Below are 26,481 nucleotides of genomic sequence, written 5' to 3'. Positions count from 1 at the left end.
TATTTTAATAGGTGAAAAAGAATGTGCATATCTGACAAACAAACAAGTGAATGGAAAAGTCCGTAAAATATTTAAGAACAGTCCCAAAATTAATCACTCAGGTGCATCTAGAGCTTTGTTAAAGTCCTCAGATGGCATTCAAGGCTAAATATCTTGTCACGTTCTCAGACTTCAAAGCCTCTTGAAAATGGATTATAGGCAAGTGGAGAAGGTAGATACTCTTACCAGATAGGTTGGACACATCCACTATATAGTAGTGTGTCTTACGAGCTTATGGGGTGCTCCAGCCATTCACCCCAATGTACCGACCGGATGTTATTTTCCTCTTAGGGTTCCTTACGGTATCCAGATGGGGAATTTTAATCAAGATCTCTGGTCTCCAATCAGAGATATTGGAGAGGTATGAGCAAGGGGACTATCACGGGCCACGTACATTTGTTACATCAATATGAGAAAAAACAGTAATCCATAAAAATATATAATTTATTAAAAATACAAAACATTACATCTTCTGGTAAATGTCACAATTTCATAGGGGAAGGTGAAAAAGTTTTTTCACATTTTAATTTTTCTTTCATTTCTCTGATCTCATTCACTCTTATCACGATAGCATCACTTTCACATTCCCACCAAGGTTTCTAATTTTGCTTTTACAGGGGTTTTGTGATCTGATATGGTGTTGGCCTTGATATGCTGATTATACTAATCTTGGGGTTAGTTCCTATTACAGTGGTTTCTATCTTAATATGGTCATTGTGTAAGGAACGCACATGATTTTCACCACTTATGGGCATTGTTTTTTCCTTCCTTCCTACTATTCTTTTTATCCTCTAACAAACTGAAAAAATACCTTTGTCTAGATTTAGATCAGCAGTCGGGGTTAATTCCCCTCCCAGTCGCCGGGTAAGGCTCCTTTTTTCCCCCAACCGGGTTCTGGCTTGTCCAGGGACAAGGGCAGATAGGTAAGACCCCGCTCTCACTATGTATCGTAACATTGTCTCCTTTATCGATTTGCTAAATGTATTGTTATTGCATTATGATTATTGTATATTTATATACTCACAAATAAATTGATGTATTTTTAGATGTAGGTAAAATCCTGAAGAAGCTGAAAAGCGAAACTAGTCGAATTACCTCACCTTCCCCTATGAAATTGTGACATTTACCCGAAGCTGTAATGTTTTGTATTTTTAATTATATATTTTTATGGATTACTGTTTTTCTCATATTGATGTAACAAATGTACGTGCCCCGTGATAGTCCCCTTGCTCATACCTCTCCGATATCTCTGATTGGAGACCAGAGATCTTGATTAAATTTCCAGTCTATCTAATTGGGATGAGGGTGCATATTGATACTTTTTACGTTCTTACTTTTTGTGAGGCCACCCATTACTTATATCCAGATGGGGAAGATGAATAGGGTCGTGGTAAACGAATGTTCGGATTGGATACATAATTACCCGGATGGATAGGAGGAAGTATTAGCTTCTCTACCGGTATATTTTGGCAGCCTATTATAGGAAATGGACGTCTATTGTTTACTAATGACGCCACTTCCTTTGAAATGATAACGAGGCTTGGATCGTCTTAGAATATGGCGCCGCTGGCTGTTAGGGTTAGCCCCCTTTAGTTCTAAGGTACCCCCCTAACCCTCCCAATAAAGGTTTAACCCCGTGATCACCCCCCGTCGCCAGTGTCACTAAGGCTGGGTTCACATTGCAGCGGTTTATGAGAACGGATGTGATTCGCACCGCACTGCAGTGCAAATCACATCCGATCTCTGTGCGATTCGAGTTCAGCCATACAGATAGTATGGCTGAATTCGCGTCGCACCCGCCGCAAACTCGCACGTGACCCTTTTTTTGGTCCGCAGCAGAATCGGATCGCATGGGTGTTCACACCATGCGATCCGAGTTTGCAGATCGCACTGCGATATGCGAACTGATCTGGGGGTGTCATTAACATTTCACTGACACTCCCAGCAGTTCGCATAGGGCAGTGTGATGCGGGAACCCACCGCGGATTCGTGGCGTTCCCGCATCGCTCCAGTGTGAACCCAGCCTAATAAGCAATCGTTTTTCTGATCGCTGTATTGGTGTCACAGGTGACGCTAGTTAGGCAGGTAGGTATTTAGGTTCGCCGCAGCTTTTTATAGCGCCAGGGACCCCCATATACTACCGCATAAAGCCCCCTGATTGCCCCCTAGTTAACCCTTTCACCAGTGATCACCATATAACTGTTACAGGTGACGCTGGTTGGTTAGTTATTTTTTTATAGTTTCAGGGCACCCGCCATTTATTACCTAATAAAGGTTTAACCCCCTGATCACCCGGTGGGTGATATAAGTTTGAGGGTCAGATAAGGTCTGTGTCGCCCCAGGCAGCGTCAGGTTAGTGCCAGTACCGCTAACACCCACGCGCAAAGCATACACCTCCCTTAGTAATATAGTATCTGATCAGATCTATATTAGCGTCACCAGCAGTTTAGGTTTTCCAAAACGCATTGTTAGCGGGATCAGCCCAGATACCTGCTAGCACCTGCGTTTAGCCCCTCCGCCAAGCCCAGACCAGCCCACCCAAGTGCAGTATCGATTGATCACTGTCACTTACAAAACACAGCACACATAACTGCAGCGTTCGCAGAGTCAGGCCTGATCCCTGCGATCGCCAACAGTTTTTTTTTTTGTAGCATTTTGATACAGTCGCTGACAGCCTAGGTGCTTTTTTACCTGTGAGTCTCACTAGTGTACCCCTAAATTTAGAGGTGTCTACTTTCCAAAATGGGGTCATTTGGGGGGGGGGTTTGTGCCATCTTGGCATTTTATGGCCTTCAAAACTGCGATAGGTAGTGAGGAGTAAAATCAAAAATTTACACCCTTAGAAATCCTGAAGGCAGTGCTTGGTTTTCGGGGCCCCGTACGCGGCTAGGCTCCCAAAAAAATCCCACACATGTGGTATCCCCGTACTCAGGAGAAGCAGCAGAATGTATTTTGGGGTACAATTCCACATATAACCATGGCATGTGTGAGCAATATATCATTTAGTGACAACTTTGTGTAAAAAAAAAAAAAAGTTTGTAATATTCCCGCAACTTGTGGCAAAATATAAAATATTCCATGGACTCAACATGCCTCTCAGCAAATAGCTTGGGGTGTCTACTTTCTAAAATGGGGTGATTTGTGGGGGTTTTGTGCCATCTTGGCATTTTATGGCCTTCAAAACTGTAATAGATAGTGAGGAGTGAAGTCAAAAATGTACGCCCTTAGAAAGCCTGAAGGCGGTTCTTGGCTTTCGGGGCCCCGTACACGGCTAGGCTCCCTAAAAATCCCACACATGTCGTATCCCCGTACTCAGGAGAAGCAGCAGAATTTATTTTGGGGTGTCATTTCACATATGCCCATAGCATGTGTGAGCAATATATCATTTAGTGACAACTTTGTGAAAAAAAAATAAAATAAAATAAAAGTTTGTAATTTTCCCGCAACTTGTGGCAAAATATAAAATATTCCATGGACTCAACATGCCTCTCAGCAAATAGCTTGGGGTGTCTACTTTCTAAAATGGGGTCATTTGTGGGTGTTTTGTGCCATCTTGGCATTTTATGGCCTTCAAAACTGTGATAGGTAGTGAGGAGTGAAATTACAAATGTATGCCCTTAGAAATCCTGAAGGCGGTGCTTGGCTTTCGGGGCCCCTTACGCGGCTAGGCTTCCAAAAAGTCGACCACATGTGGTATCCCTGTACTCAGGAGAAGCAGCAGAATGTATTTTGGGGTACAATTCCACATATAACCATGGCATGTGTGAGCAATATATCATTTAGTGACAACTTTGTGTAAAAAAAAAAAAAAAAAAAATGTTGTCATTATTCAAACGCTTAAGGCAAAAAAATAAAACATTCAATGGGCTCAACATGCCTCTTATCAATTTCCTTAGGGTATCTACTTTCCAAAATGGGGTCATTTAGGGGGGTTTTGTACTGCCCTGCCATTTTAGCACCTCAAGAAATGAGATAGGCAGTCATAAACTAAAAGCTGCGTTAATTCCAGAAAACGCACCATAGTTTGTAGATGTGACAACTTTTGCGCAAACCAATAAATATACAGTTATTGACTTTTTTTTTTACCAAAGACATGTGGCTGAATACATTTTGGCCTAAATGTATGACTAAAATTGAGTTTATTGGATTTTTCTAATAACACAAAATAGAAAATATCATTTTTTTTCAAAATTAGCGGTCTTTTTACGTTTATATCGCAAAAAATAAAAATCGCAGAGTCAGTCAAATACCTTTAAAAGAAAGCTCTATTTGTGGGAAAAAAAGGACACAAATTTTGTTTGGGTACAACATTGCATGACCGCGCAATTACCAGTTAAAGCAGCGCAGTGCCAAATTGTAAAAAGACCTCTGGTCATTGACCAGCAAAATGGTCCGGTCTGAAAGCGGTTAAAGTATATACCGGCGTCGCCCTATGAGCATATTGATATACTTCCTGCTTCCGGTTTCAAGCTGGAACACAGGAAATGCGGGAGTTTGAAACATTCTTGTCCCTAGTTAGTTTGATGGAGAATGTTATACATGTATCGTGCGCTGGGTCATTGGGTATGTGATTTGAGTGTATTGGGATATATTCGGAGTCCTGTGTGTTCGCGTCCTTAACATTGTGTGAGCACATATGGGGTTAATTCTGGGGGTGGTCTTTTCCCGTGAGCCTCTGGTATTCTTAATTATTTAGTTTATATATTGCAGCAATGTGGGGGGTGTCAAGCTATGCCCCTGTTGATGACTTAGAGGTCGAAACACGTAGGACCAGCACTCGTTAGCTCCCCACATTGCAATTGTTTTTATTTATATGTATCACATGATTTTATATTTTTTAAGTTCTGTTTATCAGAATTTTTTTTCAATAAACCATCATTGGTTGGATTTCACCATGCGAGTCGTTTTTTATGTTTTGTCCCTTTTTATGGTGAATCCTCACGAGACTTCTGGCACCAAATTCTACAGTAATTCATGGTACGGAAACCCTATTCATCTTCCCCATCTGGGTACCGTAAGGAACCCTAAGAGGAAAATAACATCCGGGCGGTACATTGGGGGGAATGGCTGGAGCACCTCCATAAGCTCGTAAGACACACTACTATACGGTGGATGTGTCCAACCTACCTGGTAAGAGAGAGTATCTACCTTCTCTACTTGCTTATAATCCATTTTCAAGAGGCTTTGAAGTCTGAGAACGTGATAAGATATTTAGCCTTGAATGCCATCTGAGGACTTTAAGAAAGCTCTAGATGCACCTGAGTGATTCATTTTGGTACTGTTCTTAAATATTTTACGGACTTTTCCATTCACTTGTTTGTCAGATATGCACATTCTTTTTCACCTATTGAAATAGGTGCCTTTAAGCGCTGCACTAATTTATATATGTTAATGTGAACAGTCGGCATTTATACCTCAAAAATCCACAGCAATTAATTTACGTTGGCTATTTCTCAACTTTCAGTCTAATGTGGATAATATGGGGACAGGACCTTGCTGTCGTTGGATGCCGATAAGGCCTTTGACAGCATTGAGTGGTGACACTTATGTGACACTGCGACGGGTGTCACTTTGGGTTGGTGGCCCGTGAAACCCGGAAACCCTTTTTTCAGCCCCCCCATGCATTGCCTATGTCTAAGTCACCCTGTGTCTCTAATAGGGGCACAGGGTGACTGAGAAATCCAGTCTGCTCTGTACTAATCTGACTCGCTGTACAACCACGCTGGAATTTTGTATATATAGATATATTGTATATCTCATTTTGTTGTGTCCTTTGCTGGGTTATTTGGAGTGTGGTTGTATTCCATTGTTCTATTGTGTCTGCCTTGGGGAAAAAAGTATATTATGGGATGTATGTATGTGGAGGGGGTGGGGGGTGTGAATTCCTCCAGCAGCCTGTCTCTGCTGATAAAACAGTTTACAGATGGGAAGTTTGAATACACCTGACCTGTGTGTCTATTTTTATTGGACAGTTTACCCCACCCTGAATGCAAAGGGAGGGGTTGTCCCTGAGTGTTAACTCTCTGTACATGTGTTTCAATAAACAGTTCATGTTTCAGCTTGCAGCCAAACAAGTCCTGCCTTGTTTGTGGTTGTAATCTATATTCAGACTAGAGGAAGTTGTATATGACGAAAGCACTAGCGGGGTGTGGGACGTTTTGTAATGCCGCGTACACATGATCGGACTATCCGGCGGACAATCCGCCCGTATTTGGGCTCCCAAATACTTTTCTTCCCAAAAGTCCAGCGGACTTAGAAAGAAGTCTTGACTCAGAATTGTCTGCCGGACCTGGCAGTCCGGTGGACAATCCGCCTGTCTGTGTGCTAGTCCACCTGACTTTTGAAATGAACAGACTTGCGCACACAGAGTTAATTTTGGACGTGACTCCAGGTAGACGAGACTAGCGAAGGAAGTCAATGTCGCCTCCTCCATTGGGGAGATTGACACCTCACTAGCCCCATCACCCGGTATGGATTTAAAGGGGCACCCCTACGCCAAAAAAATGGCGTGGGGGGTCCCCCCAAAGTCCACACCAGACCCTTATCCGAGCACGCAGCCCGGCCAGTCAGGAAAGAGGGTGGGGACGAGCGAGCCCCCCTGAGCCATACCAGGCCGCGTGCCCTCAACATGAGGGGGTGCTTTGGGAAAGGGGGGCCCTGCGGCCCCACAAAGCACCTTGTCCCCATGTTGATGAGGACAAGGGCCTCTTCCCGAAAACCCTGGCCGTTGGTTGTTGGGGTCTGCGGACGGGGGGCTTATCGGAATCCAGGAGTCCCCAGATTCTGTCCCCCCACCCTATGTGAATGAGTATGGGGTATGATCTACCCCTACCCATTCACCTGGGGAAAAAAGTGTTAATAAAAATATATAATATTAATGTGCTAAAATCAGTAGTGGTCGAAAAATTAAATTATAACTTCCAAATGGTTTAACTAAACCCGTTATGACCCTAGTCACATAAAGTGCTCTTATGCATATTGTGCAAAACAAATACAATTAATAAAATTCAATAAAAGTGCATATTGTGCATAAAAAAGTGCAATCTTCATTAATACTAGGCTTAGAAGACTTAAAAAATAAAGTGCTAGAAAGATAATATGTATTCACATACAGTGCTGATGTATCAAAAAAAATTCCATAAAGTGCCTATGTGCATATGTAAACATTACACTAGCGCCTAAAAACGTATCTCCTTTAGCGTGCTCTGCAGTATTAAACAACTTATGCTTCTGATCACTTATGATAAGCAGATCACTAAAAAAAAACGCCAAAAAAGTCACTTATAATAAAGACTTTACTCCTTTTTCCACCACTAGATCTTGCATTCAGCTCAGATTACATCCATTCCTCTGCAGTTACTTTCACCTTGAGATTTGAGCCACACACTGGTCTCTCAATCACCCTATCTCATCCTCCCTCTGATTTATGATCAAACCATTTCAACAGGTGCGGACATATGGGAGAACAAAGAGAAAAAGACACAATCGTGTGATACTGTAGGTACAGATTTATACTGCACTGTGCTCGGCGGTTCTACTCAAAAAACCTGAACTTGTATCAAGCCTCTGATAGAGCATCAGTGTATTCACTCCTCCTTACAGCCTTCCTGCCGACCGAAGTCTCCATGCCGCTTAGCTCCTCCTCCCGACACGTTGCGTCACAGGTCACGTGACATTCTCAAGGGAATGAGCCAGTGACGCTTCAGGGAGGGTTTTAAAGCCATTCATTTGTTTACGGTCGCCATAGTGACTGGGCGGATTCATTCTTAATTTAAAAAAACACAGGCTTTTAAAGTACTTTATTAGACGGCTCCGAGGGTTTTCTCGATGGACTCGGCTTTCTTCTTCGTCGTTGCCGCCATTCGGGGGTCTTCTTCCGACTTCGGGGTTCTTGTCCCACTCTTCAGTTCTTCTTGCCTATAAGATATATTCTTTAGCAGCCCAGTTACAACACATTTCAAGAGCCATGTCCCAGGCCAGGGTTTGACAAATTTGCTTTGAATCTAGGAGCCAGTTAGAAAAGTTAGGAGCCAGTTTTTTTTTTTTTTTAGAGTGGTATGGATTGTCACCTCCCGGGGTAAGGCCATTCATTTTTACCCCCTATCCCTAACTCACAATGGAGCACCTAGTAAATAACTCCAATGTAACACTGTTACGTCAGGGTTATGGGCTGACCAGAAAGAGTAAGGCTAGCAACAGATGGAACTGGTTGGCTTAGGCAGGTGGCACTGGATTGGAACTGGCAGATGGCACTTGCTGGCACTGGCAGGTGGCACTGGTTTGGGACTGACAAATGGTACTGGTTGCCACTGGCAGGTGGCACTGGTTTGCACTTGGAACTGACAGATGACACTGGCAGGTGGCATTGATTGGCACTGGCAGGTATTGGCAGGTGGCACTGATTGGTGGTGGCACTGGTTGACACTGGCAGGTGGCACTGGTTGGTGGCACTGGCAGGAGATTGGCAGGTGACACTGGTTTGGAACTGGCAGTTGGCCCTGCTTGGTGATGGCAGGTGGCACTGGTTGTCACTGGCAGGTGGCACTGATTGGCGTTGGCACTGGTGGTGGCACTGGTTGTCACTGGCAGGTAGCACTGATTGGTGGCAGGTGGCACTGGTCACTGGCAGGAGGTACTGGTTGTCACTAGTTGGTGGCAGGTGGCACTGATTGGCGGTGGCACTGGTTGGCACTGGCAGGTAGCACTGATTGGCGTTGGCACTGGTTGGCACTGGCATGTAGCACTGTTTGGTGGCCCTGGTTGGTGGCAAGTGGCACTGATTGGCGGTGGCAGGTGGCACTGATTGGCGGTGGCATTGGTTGGCACTGGCAGGTAGCTCTGATTGGCGGTGGCACTGGTTGGCACTGGCAGTTGGCACTGGTTGTCACTGGCAGGTGGCACTGATTGGCGGTGGCACTGGTTGGTGTCACTGGTTGGCTGTTGCACTGATTGGTGGGGGCAGCTAACACTGGCGGTGGCACTGATTGACGGTGGCACTGGTTGGCACTGGCAGGTGGCACTGTTTGGCGGTGGCAGATGGCACATACACGTAGCGGTCCGCCCAGATCCCATTGGCTGGTGTTTGATAGGGGCTGGGTTTCGCCCACCCCGGCCGTGTCCCGCCCACCCCTGACATCAAGCTCAAATCTGACAGATCCTCCTCTTTTGCTCGTCAGTTTCACACACTCAGCGGCTCTGGCAAGTATCAAACGCTGCGCTGTGTGTGGAGGAGGACGGCGGTCAGTGTTAATGCACTGCTTGTTTGGGGCATCAATGTGAGTGGGCTGGTGGCAGCCTAGGCACCAGGGAGCGATTTCTGGTCGCCATGGCGACCTGGCACCTGGGTTTTGTCAAGCCCTGTCCCAGGCCAATGAAGGCTTTAGTGCCCCCAATCATATACTGCATCATGTGACAGGGGTGAGAGATGATGCTATGGGATTGGAAGGTTTAATATATAGCAAGTCCAGTAAACTTTTCCCCACATGTAGAAGGTCTGGTAGCAAGACAAATGCAGGAGGTGGTGGTATACGAAGTATAGTCCGATATTGTTGCAATATGGAGTCAAGTAACAACATTATGGTAACACACAGTTGTCCCACATCTTTGAAAATGGAAAATTGTGCTCCATCCCTACTTTGCAATTACAGTTACAGCAGGCAGTTAGAGCGCAAACTGGTGCTGATACTTGGGTGTAATCTTTTGACACCTATCTTAAATGATATGGCCAAGGTTTGAAATCTACAAGGGCTTCATATCTTGATGCTACTATATGCTGTTGATTATTTTCTTGAAGGAATTGCCTTCGGGAGCAGAGGCTAGATGAGAGCATGATGTGGGACTCTTTAAAGAGGAACAATGGGAGGAAGCACTACAGGCTGTACAGATGTGTTCTCTCAATGTTACACACAGACTATCACAGTTGTACATCCTTCTTAGGGCCCACCGTATGCCAGTGAGGCTTTTTAAAATGGGAGTGAGAGAGAATTCCGTATGTGCCAGGGAGCATGGGGGTTTAAATTTCAACTACTATGGTGATGCCCCAAGTTGCATCTCTACTGGGGAAAAACACTAGATACCCTTAATAGGGTATTCCAAGTCACTATTAGACGGGATCCCAAACCTTGCCTTTTGGGTATCTTGGACGACTTGCTGGTGAAAGATGTTACTAAGCAGGAGATAGCTCAAGCTCTATTTCAGGCTAGAAAACAAATTCTGCGGCATTGGAAATAACCCTCTCCTCCCACGTGGATACACTACGCCTAGAGAAGTACATATTCCAACACATCGGTTTGGTCGTCTTGGCTTGACGCCCCAGGGTTAACTCCCTTTGATCTAATTCTAGGAAGACTATTGTGAATGTGGTTACGGGTAAGGAGCAAAAGAAAACAAAGATGGGTATTTAAATACAGGTTTTTGTGATGATAATACGATATAGGAATGCCATACATATATATATATTGGATGTAACTTTTTTGGAACAATTATCTGATGTATGTTTGCAATCTTTTTCAACAAAGAAATTCTTTGAGTTACAAAGATTCAGTGTTGGAGGAGCCTGCAGATGATTTTTCTCCCGCTCACTTTTACACCTGAAGTGGAAGCTTCATGCAACTGCTGCCCTTTGCAAATTGTACTTCTTGATTCTCCTCAGTCTCAGTCGACCAATTTGAGTACAATAAGACCCGCTAAGTATAAAAAAAAGACATGCCCTGTTCATGTATGAAGAATGGAAAATCTATAAAGCTTAGATCACTACAGAAAAGCTTTATTCTATCCATTGGAAAAAGTCCCTAAAAAGTGTGTTTTTTTTTTTTCTTAGTTGATTCTGCAGTCTCGGTCTTAAAGTGGTTGTAAACCCTTTTAAAAAAAAATCCTGAAAAAAAAAAATCCTCCAAGGGCAAAGAAATATTGAGCTAGTATGCATAGCATACTAGCTCATTATGAATCACTTACCTGAGAACGAAGCCCCTGAAGCGGTCCTCCGTCTTCCTCTTCGCCGCTGCCATGGATCCCGGAGCGACTTCCTGGTCTTGTGGCTCCGGTGCTGTGATTTGCCGGAGCCGCGATGACGTCACTCCCGCGCATGCGCACGGGAGCCGACACTCGCGGCATATCGCCGATACTCGCGGCATGCGCGGTAGGCAGCGGTGGCTGTCTTCAAGTAAATATCTCCTAAACTGTATAGGTTTAGGAGATATTTCTTGGACTTACAGGTAAGCCTTATTTTAGGCTTACCTGTAGGTCAAAGTTGGTTGTAAGGGTTTACAACCACTTTAAACATCTCAGTGCACCAGTTAAAATTTTCCCTCATTTAAAAGATGCTGCAGATATAAAATTTAAGATGCTTCTGAAGGCTCTTTACTGTGCCAGGCCCAGCCCTGCAACTAGTTGATGCTCTAATTGTAGTATGCCCTGGATCACACTGGTTGTTTTAATTTGTGCCCTGTGCAGAAGTGTGTTTACCGGTACAAAGATGCCAGGAGTTGCGTGCATCTCTGTGCCAGTAGTCCCATAACTATCCACTGGAATGCAGTGACTGTTTGGACACAGCCAATGGGACATGCACCTGCACACATGTCCTATTGAGAGCAGCAGTTGTGTCCCAGTAGACAGCAGTGTGACTGCCAGCACAGGGATTTATGCAACACTTGTGCCCCTGTGACGGTATAGCTCAGCCCTGCACTGGGCACAGATTAAAATTCCCCGTGTGAACAAGGCTTATGTTAAACAGCAGTTAAGTGGACTAGGACAGCAAACAACCAAAATAGTCCTGTATCATTAGATCATGGTTTAATGGCAATTATCATCTTCTCTGCTGTTTTGTGAGGATGTCCTAAAACATTTCACATGACAAGTTCCCAAATTGTCCCTAACCTTCATTCACATGCACAGAATCTTGTAGCGTCTCTGCATTAAAATCAAATGTTTTTTAAATCCTTAAGCAACATTTGTTTTGTTATCAAATTGACTGTTAATTTTCATATGAATGTTCATATAAATATTTGTAATAACATCATTCCTTTAAAAATCTACTAGTGTATAGTTAACTTCAGATAGTCGTTTTCTACAGAAATAAATGGGGTGAGCTGTGTAGGGAAGATCAAGCCCAGATACAAAGTACCTTAATGTTTTAGAGAATGGCTTTATTTTTTTGCATTGCTTGTATATTGGAGGCCTCTCAGATTGACATCACCATAATTACATAAAATTTTCGCTTTTGCATAGTTGTCTCTTTTTTTTTTTCTTTTTTCACCTAATCAGTCTACTTTAAATTTGAAATCTTTTATCTATGATCCTTTGTGAATGTCTTGCAGCTGGGGTTATGTGCATCCGAGGTTGCTTAGCGTTCCTGAGTTATGTCATCATGCAGCTGAAATCTGGGTCAATCTAACAATTTTCAGAAGGAACCTCCTGATTTTTAAGGCTGAAAATCCAGGGAAGGTAAGAAGTATGTTTTGAATGAGTAAACCCCCTCAGGTTTGTCAGAAAACCTTTACTTTCCTTTCAGAATCAATATTTTATATGGGACACTATACTACAAAATACTCTAACAACTGCGGGCCATTGATTGCAACCAAGATTTGTTAATTTACACACACAAAGTATTTTTCCTAAAAAATTAATTTAAGACCATGTTGCAAAATGAATACACCCAATGAAAGTCTTAAGAGCAAAGCTGCATTTTAGACAAAATCCTAATTGCCAAGAATTTGGCTACAGGTGAGTCTAATTATTCATAAAACGGGTGTTCAGCAGACAGTTACTTATGAAGGGGATTACTTAACAAAGAAAACCCCTTCCCATTTCATGCTGTCAGCTCATGTAATGAGTGAAACAAATGTTCTTTAACCACTTAAGGACCGCCGTATTGCCATTGTATGTCATCGCAATGGCACAGGCAGGCACAAGCACGTACATGTACGTGCCTGCCTTCCAGCGGGTGGGGAGTCCGATCGGACCCCCTCCCGCTGGATACGGCGGTTCGGTTCGCTTCAGGAGCGATCCGTGATGAGGGGATGGCCGTTGGTTTCTGGCCACCCCCTCTGGATCGCTCCTGGCCAATGAGAAGCTTTGTGTATTGTATATACAGGAAGGAGGAAGTGATGTCATTCTCCTCGGGGCGGTCTTTTTGAATGGACTACGAGGAGAAGACTAAAAGTAGGTGCACCAAAACATTACTCTAACACATAGGTACACATAGGTACACAGTCGTCCCCCCCCCCCCCCCCGTCACAGTGTCACTGATTGCATTGATCATTTATTTACTGATCACTGCATTCAGTGTCAGTTGTAACAGTAAAAACTGTCAGGGCAGTTAGTGTTAGGTCCAGGGTAGCCCCCTACACCCCCAATAAAGGTTTAACCCCCTGATTGCCCCTAGAGTTAACCCTTTCACCCCTTTTGCCAGTGTCACTAAGCGATCATTTTTCTGATCGCTGCATTAGTGTCGCTAGGTAGCTAGTTATCTTTTTAGGTTCACCGCCAGGTTTTTATAGCGCTAGGTACCCCAATATACTACCCAATAATGGTTTTAACCCCCTGATTGCCCCTAGTTAACCCTTTCACCCCCTTTTGCCAGTGTCACTAAGCGATCATTTTTCTGATCGCTGCATTAGTGTCGCTAGGTAGCTAGTTATCTTTTTAGGTTCACCGCCAGGTTTTTATAGCGCTAGGTACCCCAATATACTACCCAATAATGGTTTTAACCCCCTGATTGCCCCTAGTTAACCCTTTCACCAGCGATCACAGTATAAGTGTCACTGGTGACGCTGGTTAGCCAGTTAGTTATTTAGGTTCCCCGTCAGGTTTTTATATAGTGCCAGGGACCCTCATATACTACCTAATAAAAATTTGAACCCCCTGATTGCCCCTAGTTAACCCTTTCACCAGTGATCACCGTATAAGTGTTACGGGTGACTCTGGTTAGTTTGCTTTTTATAGCATCAGGGCACCCACCATTTATTACCCAATAAAGGTTTAACCCCCTGATCACCCGGCGGGTGATATCAATTAGGTTTTAGGGTCAGGGTCTGTGTCGCCCCAGGCAGCGCTAGGTTAGTGCCAGTACCACTAACACCCACACGCAAAGCATAAACCTCCCGTAGTGGTATAGAATCTGAACAGATCAATATCTGATCTGATCAGATCTATACTAGCGTCCCCAGCAGTTTAGGGTTCCAAAAAAACGCATTGCTAGCGGGATCAGCCCAGATACCTGCTAGCACCTGCGTTTTGCCCCTCTGCCCAGCCCACCCAAGTGCAGTATCGATCGATCACTGTCACTTACAAAACACTAAACACATAACTGCAGCAATCGCAGAGTCAGGCCTGATCCCTGCGATCGCTAACAGTTTTTTTGGTAGCATTTTATATTTAAATTCGGAAGGCAGTGCTTGGTTTTCAGGGTCCCGTACGTGGCTAGGCTCCCAAAAAGTCCCCCACATGTGGTATCCCCGTACTTGGGAGAAGCAGCAGAATTTATTTTGGGGTGTAATTTGACTTATGCCCATAGCATGTGTGAGCAATATATCATTTAGTGACAACTTTGTGCAAAAAAAAAAAAGTTTGTAATATTCCCGCAACTTGTGGCAAAATATAAAATATTCCATGGACTCAACATGCCTCTCAGTAAATAGCTTGGGGTGTCTACTTTCCAAAATGGGGTCATTTTGGGGGGTTTTGTGCTATTTTGTCATTTTATGGCCTTCAAAACTGTGATGGGTAGTGAGGAGTGAAATCAAAAATTTGCACCCTTAGAAATCCTGAAGGTGGTGATTGGTTTTCGGGGTGCCGTGCGCGACTAGACTCCCAAAAAGTCCCACACATGTGGTATCCCCATACTCGGGAGAAGTAGCGGAATATATTTTGGGGTGCAATTCCACATATATAACCATGGCATGTGTGAGCAATATATCATTTAGGAACAACTTTTTTTTTTTTTGTCATTATTCAATCGCTTGGGACAAAAAAAAAAAAAAATATTCAATGGGCTCAACATGCCCCTCAGCAATTTCCTTGGGGTGTCTACTTTCCAAAATGGGGTCATTTGGGGGGGGGGGGGTTTTACTGCCCTGCCATTTTAGCACCTCTAGAAATGAGATAGGCAGTCATAAATTAAAAGCTGTGTAAATTCCAGAAAATGTACTCTAGTTTGTAGACGCTATAACTTTTGCGCAAACCAAAAAATATACGCTTATTGACATTTTTTTTTACTAAAGACATGTGGCTGAATACATTTTGCCCTCAATGTATGACTAAAATTTAGTTTATTCGATTTTTCTTATAACAAAAAGAAGAAAATATCTTTTTTTTCAAAATTTTCGCTCTTTTTCTATTTATATCGCAAAAAATAAAAATGGGAAGAAAAGGACGCAAATTCCGTTTGGGTGCAATATTGCATGACCGCGCAATTACCAGTTAAAGCAGCGCAGTGCGAAATTGGAAAAAGACCTCTGGTCCTTAAGGTGTTTATTGGTCCGGGGCTGAAGTGGTTAACCACTTGACCATTGGGCACTTAAACACCCTTAATAACCAGACCAATTTTCAGCTTTCGGTGCTCTCACATTTTGAATGACAATTACTCAGTCATGCAACACTGGACCTATATGAAATTTTTGTCCTTTTTTTCACACAAATGGAGCTTTCTTTTGGTGGTATTTAATCACCGCTGGGTTTTTTATTTTTTGTGCTATAAAAGAAAAATTACAGAAAATTCTGTAAAAAAATGAATTTTGTTTTTGTTTCTGTTATAAAATTTAGCAGATTAGTAATTTTTTCTTCATATATTTTGGCCAAAATTTATACTACTACATATCTTTGGTAAAAATAAGTACAAATTGGTGGATATTATTTGGTTATAGAGTCCACAAGCTATGGTGCCAATATCTGAAAATTTATCACACTTGAAGTACTGACGGCCTATTTCAATTCTTGAGACTCTAACATGCCAGAAAAGTACAAATACCCCCCAAATGACCCCTTTTTTGGAAAGAAGACATTCCAAGGTATTTAGTAAGAGGCATGATGAGTTTTTTGAAGTTGTCATTTTTTCCCACAATTCTTTGCAAAATCAAGATTTTTTTTTACTTTTTTTTTTTTCACAAAATTGTCATATTATCAGTTTATTTCTCACACACAGCATATGCATACCACAAATTACACCCCAAAACACATTCTGCTATTACTCCCGAGTACGGCGATACCACATGTGTGAGACTTTTACACAGTGTGGCCACATACAGAGGCCCAACATGCAGGGAGTGCCATCAGGCGTTCTGGAGCACCCAGGACAATTCTGACATTTCTCTCCTACATGTAAAAATCATCATTTATTTGCTAGAAAATTACATAGAAACCCAAAACATTATATATGTTTTTTTTTTAACAAACACTCTGGAGAATACAATGGTGGTCGTTGCAACTTTTTATCTCGCACGGTATTTGCGCAGCAATTTTTCGAATGCTTTTTTTTGGAAAAAAAAACACAGTAAAGTTAGCCCAATTTTTGCATAATTTGAAAGATGAAGTTACGCTGAGTAAATAGATACCTAACATGTCACTCTTCAAAATTGCACACGCTCTTGGAATGGCACCAAACGTCGCTACTTAAAAATCCCCATAGGCGACGATTTTTTTTACTGGTTATATGTTTTGATTTACAAAGGAGGTCTAGGGCTAGAATTATTGCTCTCGCTCTAACGTTCGCAGCGATACCTCAGATGTGTGGTTTGAACACCGTTTTCATATGTGGGCGGGACTTACGTATGCGTTCGCTTCTGCATGCGAGCACATGGGGACAGGGGCGCTTTAAAAACTTTTTTTTTTATTGTTCATTTTACTTTATTTCTTTTAGTTTGACATTTTTTTCCCCAAAAATACATTTTTTGATCACTTTTATTCCTATTACAAGGAATGTAAACATCCCTTGTAATAGGAATATGGCATGACAGGTCCTCTTTACAGTGAGATATGGGGTCAATAAGACCCCGCATCTCACCTCTAAGCTGGGAAGCCTGAAAAAAAAAAAGAAGATTCTGGCTTTGATCGTATTGGCGAGTCGGTAGAAGCACCAGAGGGCGGCAGGAGGGGGGGGGGGATGTCTATGGCTGGGTATCTCCGAGTATAGTGTTGCAGAGTATTGCATTGCAGGGTATTGGCGGGTGTTGCAGGGTATTGGCGGGTGTTGCAGAGCATTGCAGAGTGTTGATGGGTATTGGTGGGTGTTGCAGGGTATTGGCGGGTGTTGCAGAGCGTTGCAGAGTGTTGCAGGGTATTGAGGGGTTAAATTTCGGTGAGCAGCGATGTGGGCACTGCAGATGCAGCCCACAGCGCTGCTGACACCGATCTCTTCCCCCTCCGCTGTACCGATCGGTACAGAGAGGGGGCGGGAGGAACCGGCGTCATAACATGACGCCGGTTTGTTTACAAGTGATCACTCCGTCATTTGACAGAGCGATCACGTGGTAAACGTCCGTGATGAGCAGCCGTTTACCGTGATCCGTGATGGACCCGGCGGTCACGGATGCTCTCGAGTGCGCGCCCCAGGGGGGCGCGCGAGAGCGGAATTCTGGGAGGACGTCATATGACAGCCTCCCAGAGTTAAACAACCGCCCTGTAGCCGTCATTCGGCTATGGGCCGGTTGTTAAATGGTTAAAACAGTTCTGTCAAAATTTCGGATATTGTTATTGTGTACATGGAAGAGAGAAAATAATTTTTTGACACAAAAAAGGTGACGGCTACAATAAGATCAGCAAAGCTTTACTTATCAGTCAGAATACTGGGCAGCACAGTGGTGTAGTGGTTGGCACTCACACCTAGCAGTAAGAAGGGTTGCTGGTTCGAATCCCAACCATGACACTACCTGCCTGGAGTTTGCATGTTCTCCCTGTGCCTGCGTGGGTTTCCTCCGGGTACTCCGGTTTCCTCCCACAATCCAAAGACATGCAGGTAGGTTAATTGGCTTCTGTCCAAAAAATTGGCCCTAGTATATGAATGGGGACCTTGGATTGTGGGCTCCTTGAGGGTAGGGACCAATGTGAGTGTGCAATGTACAGGGATAGGGACAATTGTAGACACTCAATCAGGTTGAACTGGATGGACTGGTGTCTTTATTCAACCTAACTAACTATGAATACTGTAGCAAAAGTGATGAAGACTTTTAACAAAGATGGAACTGCAATCATCTCACAAAGACGTCCAGGCCATATACAGGAGTTAACTCCTCGACAGGTGTGTCTTCTGATGAGAAGGGTTGAAAAAATTGCCATGCAAGTTCATTGCAGTTAGCAAAAGAAGTAGGAAGCCAAACTGGAGTGATTGTTTCTCGTGACACAATACAGCTTACGCTGCAGAGGAATGGCATGCATGCGTGCTGTCCGAAGGAAGCCTCTCATAGAGCCTATTCATACAAAAACACAAAATTTGCCAGGGGCTATGCTGAAAAAGACTACAGGAACTCTGTATACTATGAAATGATGAGACCAAGATAAATGTTTGGCATCACAAAGTTGAAAAGTACAAAGAAAAAATTAATGGTATGATACATGGTGGTGGCAATGTCCTCCTCTGGGGCTGCATGAGTGCTGCTGGTGTTGGGGAGCTGCATTTAATTGATGGTATCATGAATTTACAAATGTATTGCTCTATTTTGAAAGACAAGATGCTTACATCACTCCATGCACTTGGTCGTTGTCCACTTTTCCAACATGACAATGACAATGATCCAAAACACACATCTAAGGCCAATGTTACATTTCTTAAGAAAAACGGGGTGAAAGTGACCATGATTCAGTGGCCAAGTATGTCTCCTGATCTGAACCCAATCAAACACCTATAGGGAATTCTGAAGAGAGAAGTTGAGCATTACTCTTCTTCCACCTTTCAATCTAAAAGAGGTCATTCTTGAAGAATGGAGAAAGATAGATGTAGCAATATGTCGCCAACTTGTTCATTCCATGCCTAGAAGACTTGGTTCTGTCCTTATAACATATGTAGGTCATACAAAATACTAGATGTAGCAGTAGCTTTTGTTGTGGGTGTGAAGATTTTGTAATCTGAGTTTTATATTATTAACCTTTCATGTAATGAGCTAAACAAATGTTCCATACAACTGTTTGTCAAAATTTTGGGAATTGTTCTCATGTTCATTGAGATATGAGTACACACCTCACATTTTTGTAAATATATATACACATACACAGTGGGGCAAAAAAGTATTTAGTCGGCCACCAATTGTGCAAGTTCTTCCACTTAAAAAGATGAGAGAGGCCTGTATACCTCAACCATGAGAGACAAAATGTGGAAACAAATCCAGACAATCACATTGATTTTTGAAAGAATTTATTTGCAAATTACAGTGGAAAATAAGTATTTGATCACCTACAAACAAGCAAGATTTCTGGCTCTCACAGACCTGTATCTTCTTCTTTAAGAGGCTCCTCTGTCCTCCACTCATTTTCTGTATTAATGGCACTTGTTTGAACTTATCAGTGTAAAAGACACCTGTCCACAACCTCAAACAGTCACACTCCAAACTCCACTATGATGAAGACCAAAGAGCTGTCGAAGGACACCAGAAATAAAATTGTAGACCTTCATCAGGCTGGGAAGACTGAATCTGCAATAGGCAAGCAGCTTGGTATGAAGAAGTCAGCTGTGGGAGTAATGATTAGAAAATGGAAGACATACAAGACCACTGATAATCTCCCTCAATCTGGGGCTTCACACAAGATCTCACCCTGTGGGGTCAAAGTGATCGCAAGAACGGTGAGCAAAAATGCCAGAACCACACGGGAGGACCTAGTGAATGACCTGCAGAGAGCTGGGACCAACGTAACAAAGGCTACCATCAGTAGCTCACTACGCCACCAGGGACTCGGATCCTGCAGTGCCAGATGTGTACCCCTGCTTAAGCCAGTACATGTCCGGGCTCATCTGAGGTTTGCTAGAGAGCATTTGGATGATCCAGAAGAGGATTTGGAGAATGTCATATGGTCAGATGAAACCAAAGTAGAACTGTTTGGTAGAAACACAACTCATCGTGTTTGGAGGAGAGAGAATGCAACCAAAGAACACCATACCTACTGTGAAGCATGGGGGTGGCAACATCATGCTTTGGGGCTGTTTCTCTGCAAAGGGAACTGGACGATCCATGTACATGAAAGAATGAATGGGGCCATGTATTGTGAGATTGAGTGCAAACCTCCTCCCATCAGCAAGGGGATTGAAGATGAAACGTGGCTAGGTCTTTCAGCATGACAATGATCCCAAACACACCACCCGGGCAACAAAGGAGTGGCTTCGTAAGAAGCATTTCAAGGTCCTGATGTGGCCTAGCCAGTTTCCAGATCTCAACCCCATAGAAAACCTTTGGAGGGAGTTGAAAGTCTGTGTTACCCAGCGACAACCCCAAAACATCACTGCTCTAGAGGAGATCCGTATGGAGGAATGGGCCAACATGCCAGCCAACAGTGTGCGACAACCTTGTGAAGACTTAAAGAAAACGTTTGACCTCTGTCATTGCCAACAAAGGATATATAACAAAGTATTGAGATTAACTTTTGATATTGACCAAATACTTATTTTCCGCCATAATTTGCAAATAAATTATTGAAAAAATCAGGCTATGTGATTGTCCGGATTTGTGTCCACATTTTGTCTCTCGTAGTTGAGGTTATTCCTATGATGACAATTGCAGGCCTCTCTCATCTTTTTAAGTGGGAGAACTTGCACAATTGATGGCTGACTAAATACTTTTTTGCCCCACTGTATATGTAGAAGATACAATTTTATTATCTCTTCATGTGACAACACTGAAGATGTAATTTCAGTGTACAAAGTAGTGTACAATGTAAACAATAAAGCAGCACATAGCCATTAATGTCTAAACCGCTGGCAACAAAGTAAGTGAAAATGTTCAAATTGAGCCCAATTAGCCATTTTCACTCCCCAATGTCATGTGATTTGTTTGTTACAAGGTCTTGGGAGTGAATGAGGAGCAGGTGTGTTAAATTTGGTGTTATCAATCTCACTCTCTCATACGGTCACTGGAAGTTCAACATGACACCTCATGGCAAAGAACTCTGAGGATCTAAAAAAATGAATTGTTGCTCTACATAAAGATAGCCTAGACCAGTGATGTCGAACCTTGGCACCCCAGATGTTTTGGAACTACATTTCCCATGATGCTCATGCACTGTACAGTGGAGTTGAGCATCATGGGAGGTGTAGTTCCAAAACATCTGGGGTGCCAAGGTTTGGTAATACTGGCCTAGAATATCAGAAGATTGCCAAGACCCTGAAACTGAGCTGCAGCACAGTGGTTTAACAGAACAGATTCCACTCAGAACAGGCCTCGCCATGGTTTGACAAAGAAGTTGACTGCACATGCTCAGCGTCATATCCAGAGGTTGTCTTTGGGAAATAGATGTATGAGTGCTGCCAGCATTGCTACATAAGTTGAAGGGGTGGGGGGGTCAGCCTGTCAATGCTCAGACCATACGCCGCACGCTGCATCAAACTGGTCTGCATGGCTTTCATTCCAGAAGGAACCCTCTTCTAAAGCTGATGCACAAGATAGCCTGCAAACAGTTGGCTGAAGACAAGCAGAATCAGAACATGGATTACTGGAACCATGACCTGTGGTTGGATGAGACCAAGATAAACTTATTTGGTTCAGATGGTGTTAAGCGTGTGTGGCAGCAACCAAATGAGAAGTACAAAGACAAGCGTGTCTTGCCTACCGTCAAGCATGGTGGTGGGAGTGTCATGGTCTTGGGCTGCACGAGTGCTGCGCCGGCACTGTGGTGCTACAGTTCATTGAGGGAACTATGAATGCCAGCATGTACTGCGACATACTGAAAATTCCTCTCCCTTTGGAGACTGGGCCACAGGGCAGTATTCCAACATAACATTCACCCCAAACACACCTCAAAGATGACCACTGCCTTGCTAAAGAAGCTGAAGGTAAAGGTGCCCAATTTGGACATTTTCACTTAGGGGTATACTCACTTTTGTTGCCAGCAGTTTAGACATTGTGTGTTGAGTTATTTTTAGGGGACAGCAAATTTACACTGTTATACAAGCTGTACACTTACTACTATTACATTGTAGCAAAGTATAATTTCTTCAGTGTTGTCACATGAAAAGACTATAATAAAATATTTACAAAAATGTGAGGGGTCTACTCACTTTTGTGGGATACTATGTATGTGTGTGTGTGTGTGTGTGTGTGTATGTATATATATATATATATATATATATATATATATATATATATATAAATTATTACTTTATTACTTTCACTGTTTCACAGTATTAATGAACGCCTTATAGTAGTGATTATCTGCTCTTTTTGTACTAGAAAGGGCTAATTTTAGTTTTTTTAACCCCATGATGACTGGTGATAAGAAAACAAGCATGCTGCTACTAAACGTCTTAGGCCTAGTTCGCACCTATGCCTTTTTTGGTGCTTTTTGCAGTTCATTTATCATGGTTTTCTATGGGACACGTTCACAGCTTTGCTTTTTTTCAGCCGCTGCATATTTGGGAAGGGTCAAGGACTTTTCTTAATCGTACATCATGAGACACATACCCATAGTAGTTACTGTGTGGGTTATAGGCCACCTTCAGGTGATGGACAGGTAAGTGGAGGTTTCTAAGGAATTTTTGAGTTTTCTTCTGAAATGTCTCCTTTAAAAAAAAAAAGTAACTGTCATGCCTGTATAGAGCACGTACCTTGTCATGTTTTCCTCAAAGATCACACTGTGCAGCATAAACAGCAGGCTTCCTTCCGGCGAGCAGCTCAGACCTCCAGTAAGCTTGGGGGGATTTTTTTCCGTTAATCACCCCCCACCTGGACAAAGCTCTGCCCTCTTCCTGGATAGGGTGAATCCAAAAATGATCGGCGATGTCGCTCCGTTTCTTTCACCGCCCCTGCATGGCAACTTGTTTCAGGTCTCCTCCTAGCCATCCCCTCCCCTTCCCGCACACTCACGCCGATCTCGTTGGATCGGAGGCCCGCACTCGCGCTGGAAACCCCTCTTTTGAAAAGAGAGGGGGGGCACGCGATGTGCCGGAAGGGGCGTGGGCTTAGCGCAGGTTTAGTATGCAGCAACGTCCAGCACGGAAGGTTGTTTAAAAACTCAGTTTTTTGCTGGCTGCAGATGTCGGAGGGACACTAGCAAAAAGGGGCATTTAAGAGGTTGGTGACACAGGCATTCCCTGACACATTTAATAATAGCAGCAGCAGTGGCTAGACTGTTGTTCAAGCAGTGGATGCAACTCTTCTGGTAGTACCTCTGCATTTGTGCATCGGGCTATGGTCAGAAGGGGGGCTAAAAACACCCCAAAAAAGGTCTCAAGATGGACTCCTTCAAGCTAAAAAGAAAAAAAAAAAAAAAAAAGCCTAGAACCATCTCTAAAAAAAAATGGCATCCTCCCCTGAGAGTTCTGAGGTGGCTGGTCTCTGCAGTAACAGACAGGGGCTGCAGTGTTGGAAACAGTTGCAACACCTGAAGGCGCAGGTGGCTTAAGCCATCTGCGCCTTCAGGTGTTGCAACTGTTTCCAACACTGCAGCCCCTGTCTGTTACTGCAGAGATTTTTTTTCCTCAACCATATCGGGGTTAGAGCAGAGAAATAGCGGCTTTAATCACATCCCAGAATGGGACTAAGCACGTCAAGTCTCCTTCTTTTACGAGGACCCTCAAACTGAGGAATCGGGGGCAGGTGATGATGAATTTCTCTCAGGGGACCAGGAAGAGGCCGATGACTCCTCTTCTGAGGGGTGAAATGCGCAAGGATCAGGTTCACAATCTGAAAGATTGATGGTACAATCTTACTGAATTGATCCGCTCCACATTCATGCTACCTTTAACTGAGTCGGTCGATGAGCCTACTTTTTGTTTGCGTTTGCTGAAGCCTCCCCAAGCTGTTCATTCTTTTCCTATCCATTCATTGTTAGAAAAGGTTATGTATTCTGAGTGGGATCACACAGATGAAAACTTTTTAGGAGGGTAAAGCTGTTTAACACTTTATCCCATGAAGGAAAAATGTAATAAAATGGGAAATTCCCGCAATTGATGCGGCTATATCCTCTATGAATAAAAGTTTGACTTGTCTGGTAGGCAATGCTCAAATGCTTAAGGATCCAATGGATAAGAAGTTGGAACTCCTATTAAACACTTTTTCTCTGGCAGGTTCAATAACTCAGCCTGTGCTGGCAGCAATTGGGGTATGTCGGTCCTTGAGAGGTCAGTTTAAACAGGTGCTCAATATTATTCCTGATCAGAAGGCCCAAGAGTTGGCAGAGCTACCAGGGGCGTTAAGTTTTGCAGTAGATGCTATGGGAGATTGTATTCTCCAGGCCTCACGCCTTAAGCTTGTGCTGGTGCATATGCTTACCATACTATGGTTGAAAAATTGGCCCGCCAAAGAGCCATGCAAAAAGCTCCTGGCTAGTTTTCTCTTTTGCGGTGAACTGCTGTTTGGGGATGATCCGGATAAATACAAAAAATTTCTAATGGTAAGACTTCCCTTTTGCCAGTTGGGTAAAGGAGTAAGCATATTTAATTTAATCAAGCTTCTTCTCCATAGCCAGGGGCATCAGCCTGCAGACAGTCTTGACAGCCTTCACCGTCAAGTTCAACCCCAGGGACAAAAAAGGTCCTGGGGAAGGAAGCCTACAAAACAAGGTACTAAGGCCTCCTTATGACGGGGCGCCCCCGCTCACTCGAGTGGGGTGAAGACTTCTGCAGTTCTCAAGGATCTGGCAGGAAGAGTGTTGAGACAAATGGGTGGCCTCCTCAATAACTATAGGGTACAAACTGGAGTTCCGATAGTCCCCATCTCCTCGTTTTCTCACATCAAACGTTCCCAGAGATCTAGGAAAAAAAGTCTCTTTCAAGCATTAGAGACCATATTTTGTCTCAAAATTTGATATTGGTGGTCCCCATGGAAGAGCAGGGATTGGGGTTATATTCAAACCTTTTCACGGTACCAAAACCAAATGGGGATGTCAGACCCATTCTGGATCTCAAAGATCAAAATAGTTTTTTGAATATCTGCTCATTCTGTATGGAGTCAATCTGATCAATAGTCTCCATTCTACAAGGTGGAGAACTTCTAGTGTCAATCAACATCAAGGATGCTTACCTCCATGTACCTATTTTTCCCACTCACCAGAATTATCTACGCTTTGAGATAGAAAATCTTCATTTTCAGTTTGTAGCTCTGCCTTTCAGTTTAGGTACTGCACCTTGAGTGTTTACAAAGGTCCTGGCTCCTCCTCTAGCCAGATTAAGGGCTCAAGGTACAATGATTCTAGCTTACTTAGACGAATCTGCTCTTTATAGAACAGTCGGTAGCCCGCTTAAACCGCTTTGGTCACCACAGCTACCTGGAGTACCTAGTTTGCATTCTCAACCTAGAAAAATCTTCCTTAAAACCATCAAGGAGATTGGAATACTTGGGTCTGATCATAGATACAGCTCAGTAGAGGATTTTCTTGCCCCAGGCAAAGACCAGTGCCATAAGGGAACTGATTCAGGTGGTCAAAGCAAAGAAAAATCCTTCTGTTCCACTTTGCATGAGATTGTTGGGAAAGATCGTGGCTTCATTTGAGGCCTTTCCTTATGCTCAATTTTGTTTGAGACTACTGCAAAACAGTATCCTATCAGCTTGGAACAAGAAGGTCCAAGCTGTAGACTTCCTGATGTGTATTTCAGTTGGTGGTTGATAGCCAAGAATCTGTAGAAAGGACAGTCCGGGGGGGCGTGGTTTGCCTGCTGAGGAAGATGGCCGCTTGAGTCTCCAGCTCCGTCAGACTGAGGCCTTCCTTTGTGTTTTTTTTTTTTTAGCGAATGAGGTGAACTTACCACCCGCTGAAATGGGGACCTCATCCCATGGCACTTGGGGATCCCGATCCCGCTCCCCGAGGGAACTGGACCACCGGAATAACCACCATATCCCTGAGATGTTACGAGCCCACAGAAACAACATGGCGGGTGCCTCCTCACACCATCTGCGGAACCCTTCAGACATTGTGCTCTCCCCCACAGCCCCATCCTTAGTGCAGCCGTCACTAAGCCCAAACCCACAAGCGCCTCAACAGCTGAGCCTCTCGGACCTCCGCACTGTGGCAGCGGACATTAAAGATACTTTGTCAGCAGCCATCTCGGATGTCCACCATGAAATCCAGGCGATTGCCGGCAGAGTACAGACTGTGGAGAATGTGACCAACCGCCATCAGACCACACTGACCACATTGGAAAGAACGACGGACACACATACCCTCTACTTGAGAGATCTCCAAAGACGCGTCGAAGATCTCGACAACCGAGGAAGACGGCATAATTTGAGGGTGAGAGGTCTGCCTGAAACAGACAATGAACGCCTGTCCCTGACTGTGCCAGCCATATTCAACCGCCTGCTGGATAAACCTGCC

At 43.7% G+C, this 26,481-nt stretch overlaps 1 protein-coding gene across 5 annotated transcripts in view; it reads left to right on the top strand.

Annotated features, from left to right (window-relative positions):
* Positions 1–26,481, top strand: part of RETREG3 (reticulophagy regulator family member 3) — a 489,061-nt gene that overhangs the window by 262,016 nt on the left and 200,564 nt on the right. For all 5 annotated transcript variants that reach the window (XM_077459456.1, XM_077459453.1, XM_077459457.1 and 2 more), the window contains one exon: positions 12,354–12,480. In XM_077459456.1, the coding sequence (XP_077315582.1) occupies positions 12,354–12,480 (127 nt within the window). The remainder of the gene's footprint in view (positions 1–12,353; positions 12,481–26,481) is intronic.

Source organism: Lithobates pipiens, unplaced genomic scaffold (genome assembly GCF_037356315.1).
Source record: "Lithobates pipiens isolate NorthernLeopardFrog02 unplaced genomic scaffold, aLitPip1_a1.2 Scaffold_28, whole genome shotgun sequence".
Classification (NCBI taxonomy): Eukaryota; Metazoa; Chordata; class Amphibia; order Anura; family Ranidae; genus Lithobates; species Lithobates pipiens.
This window is presented reverse-complemented; position numbering and strand designations above follow the sequence as displayed.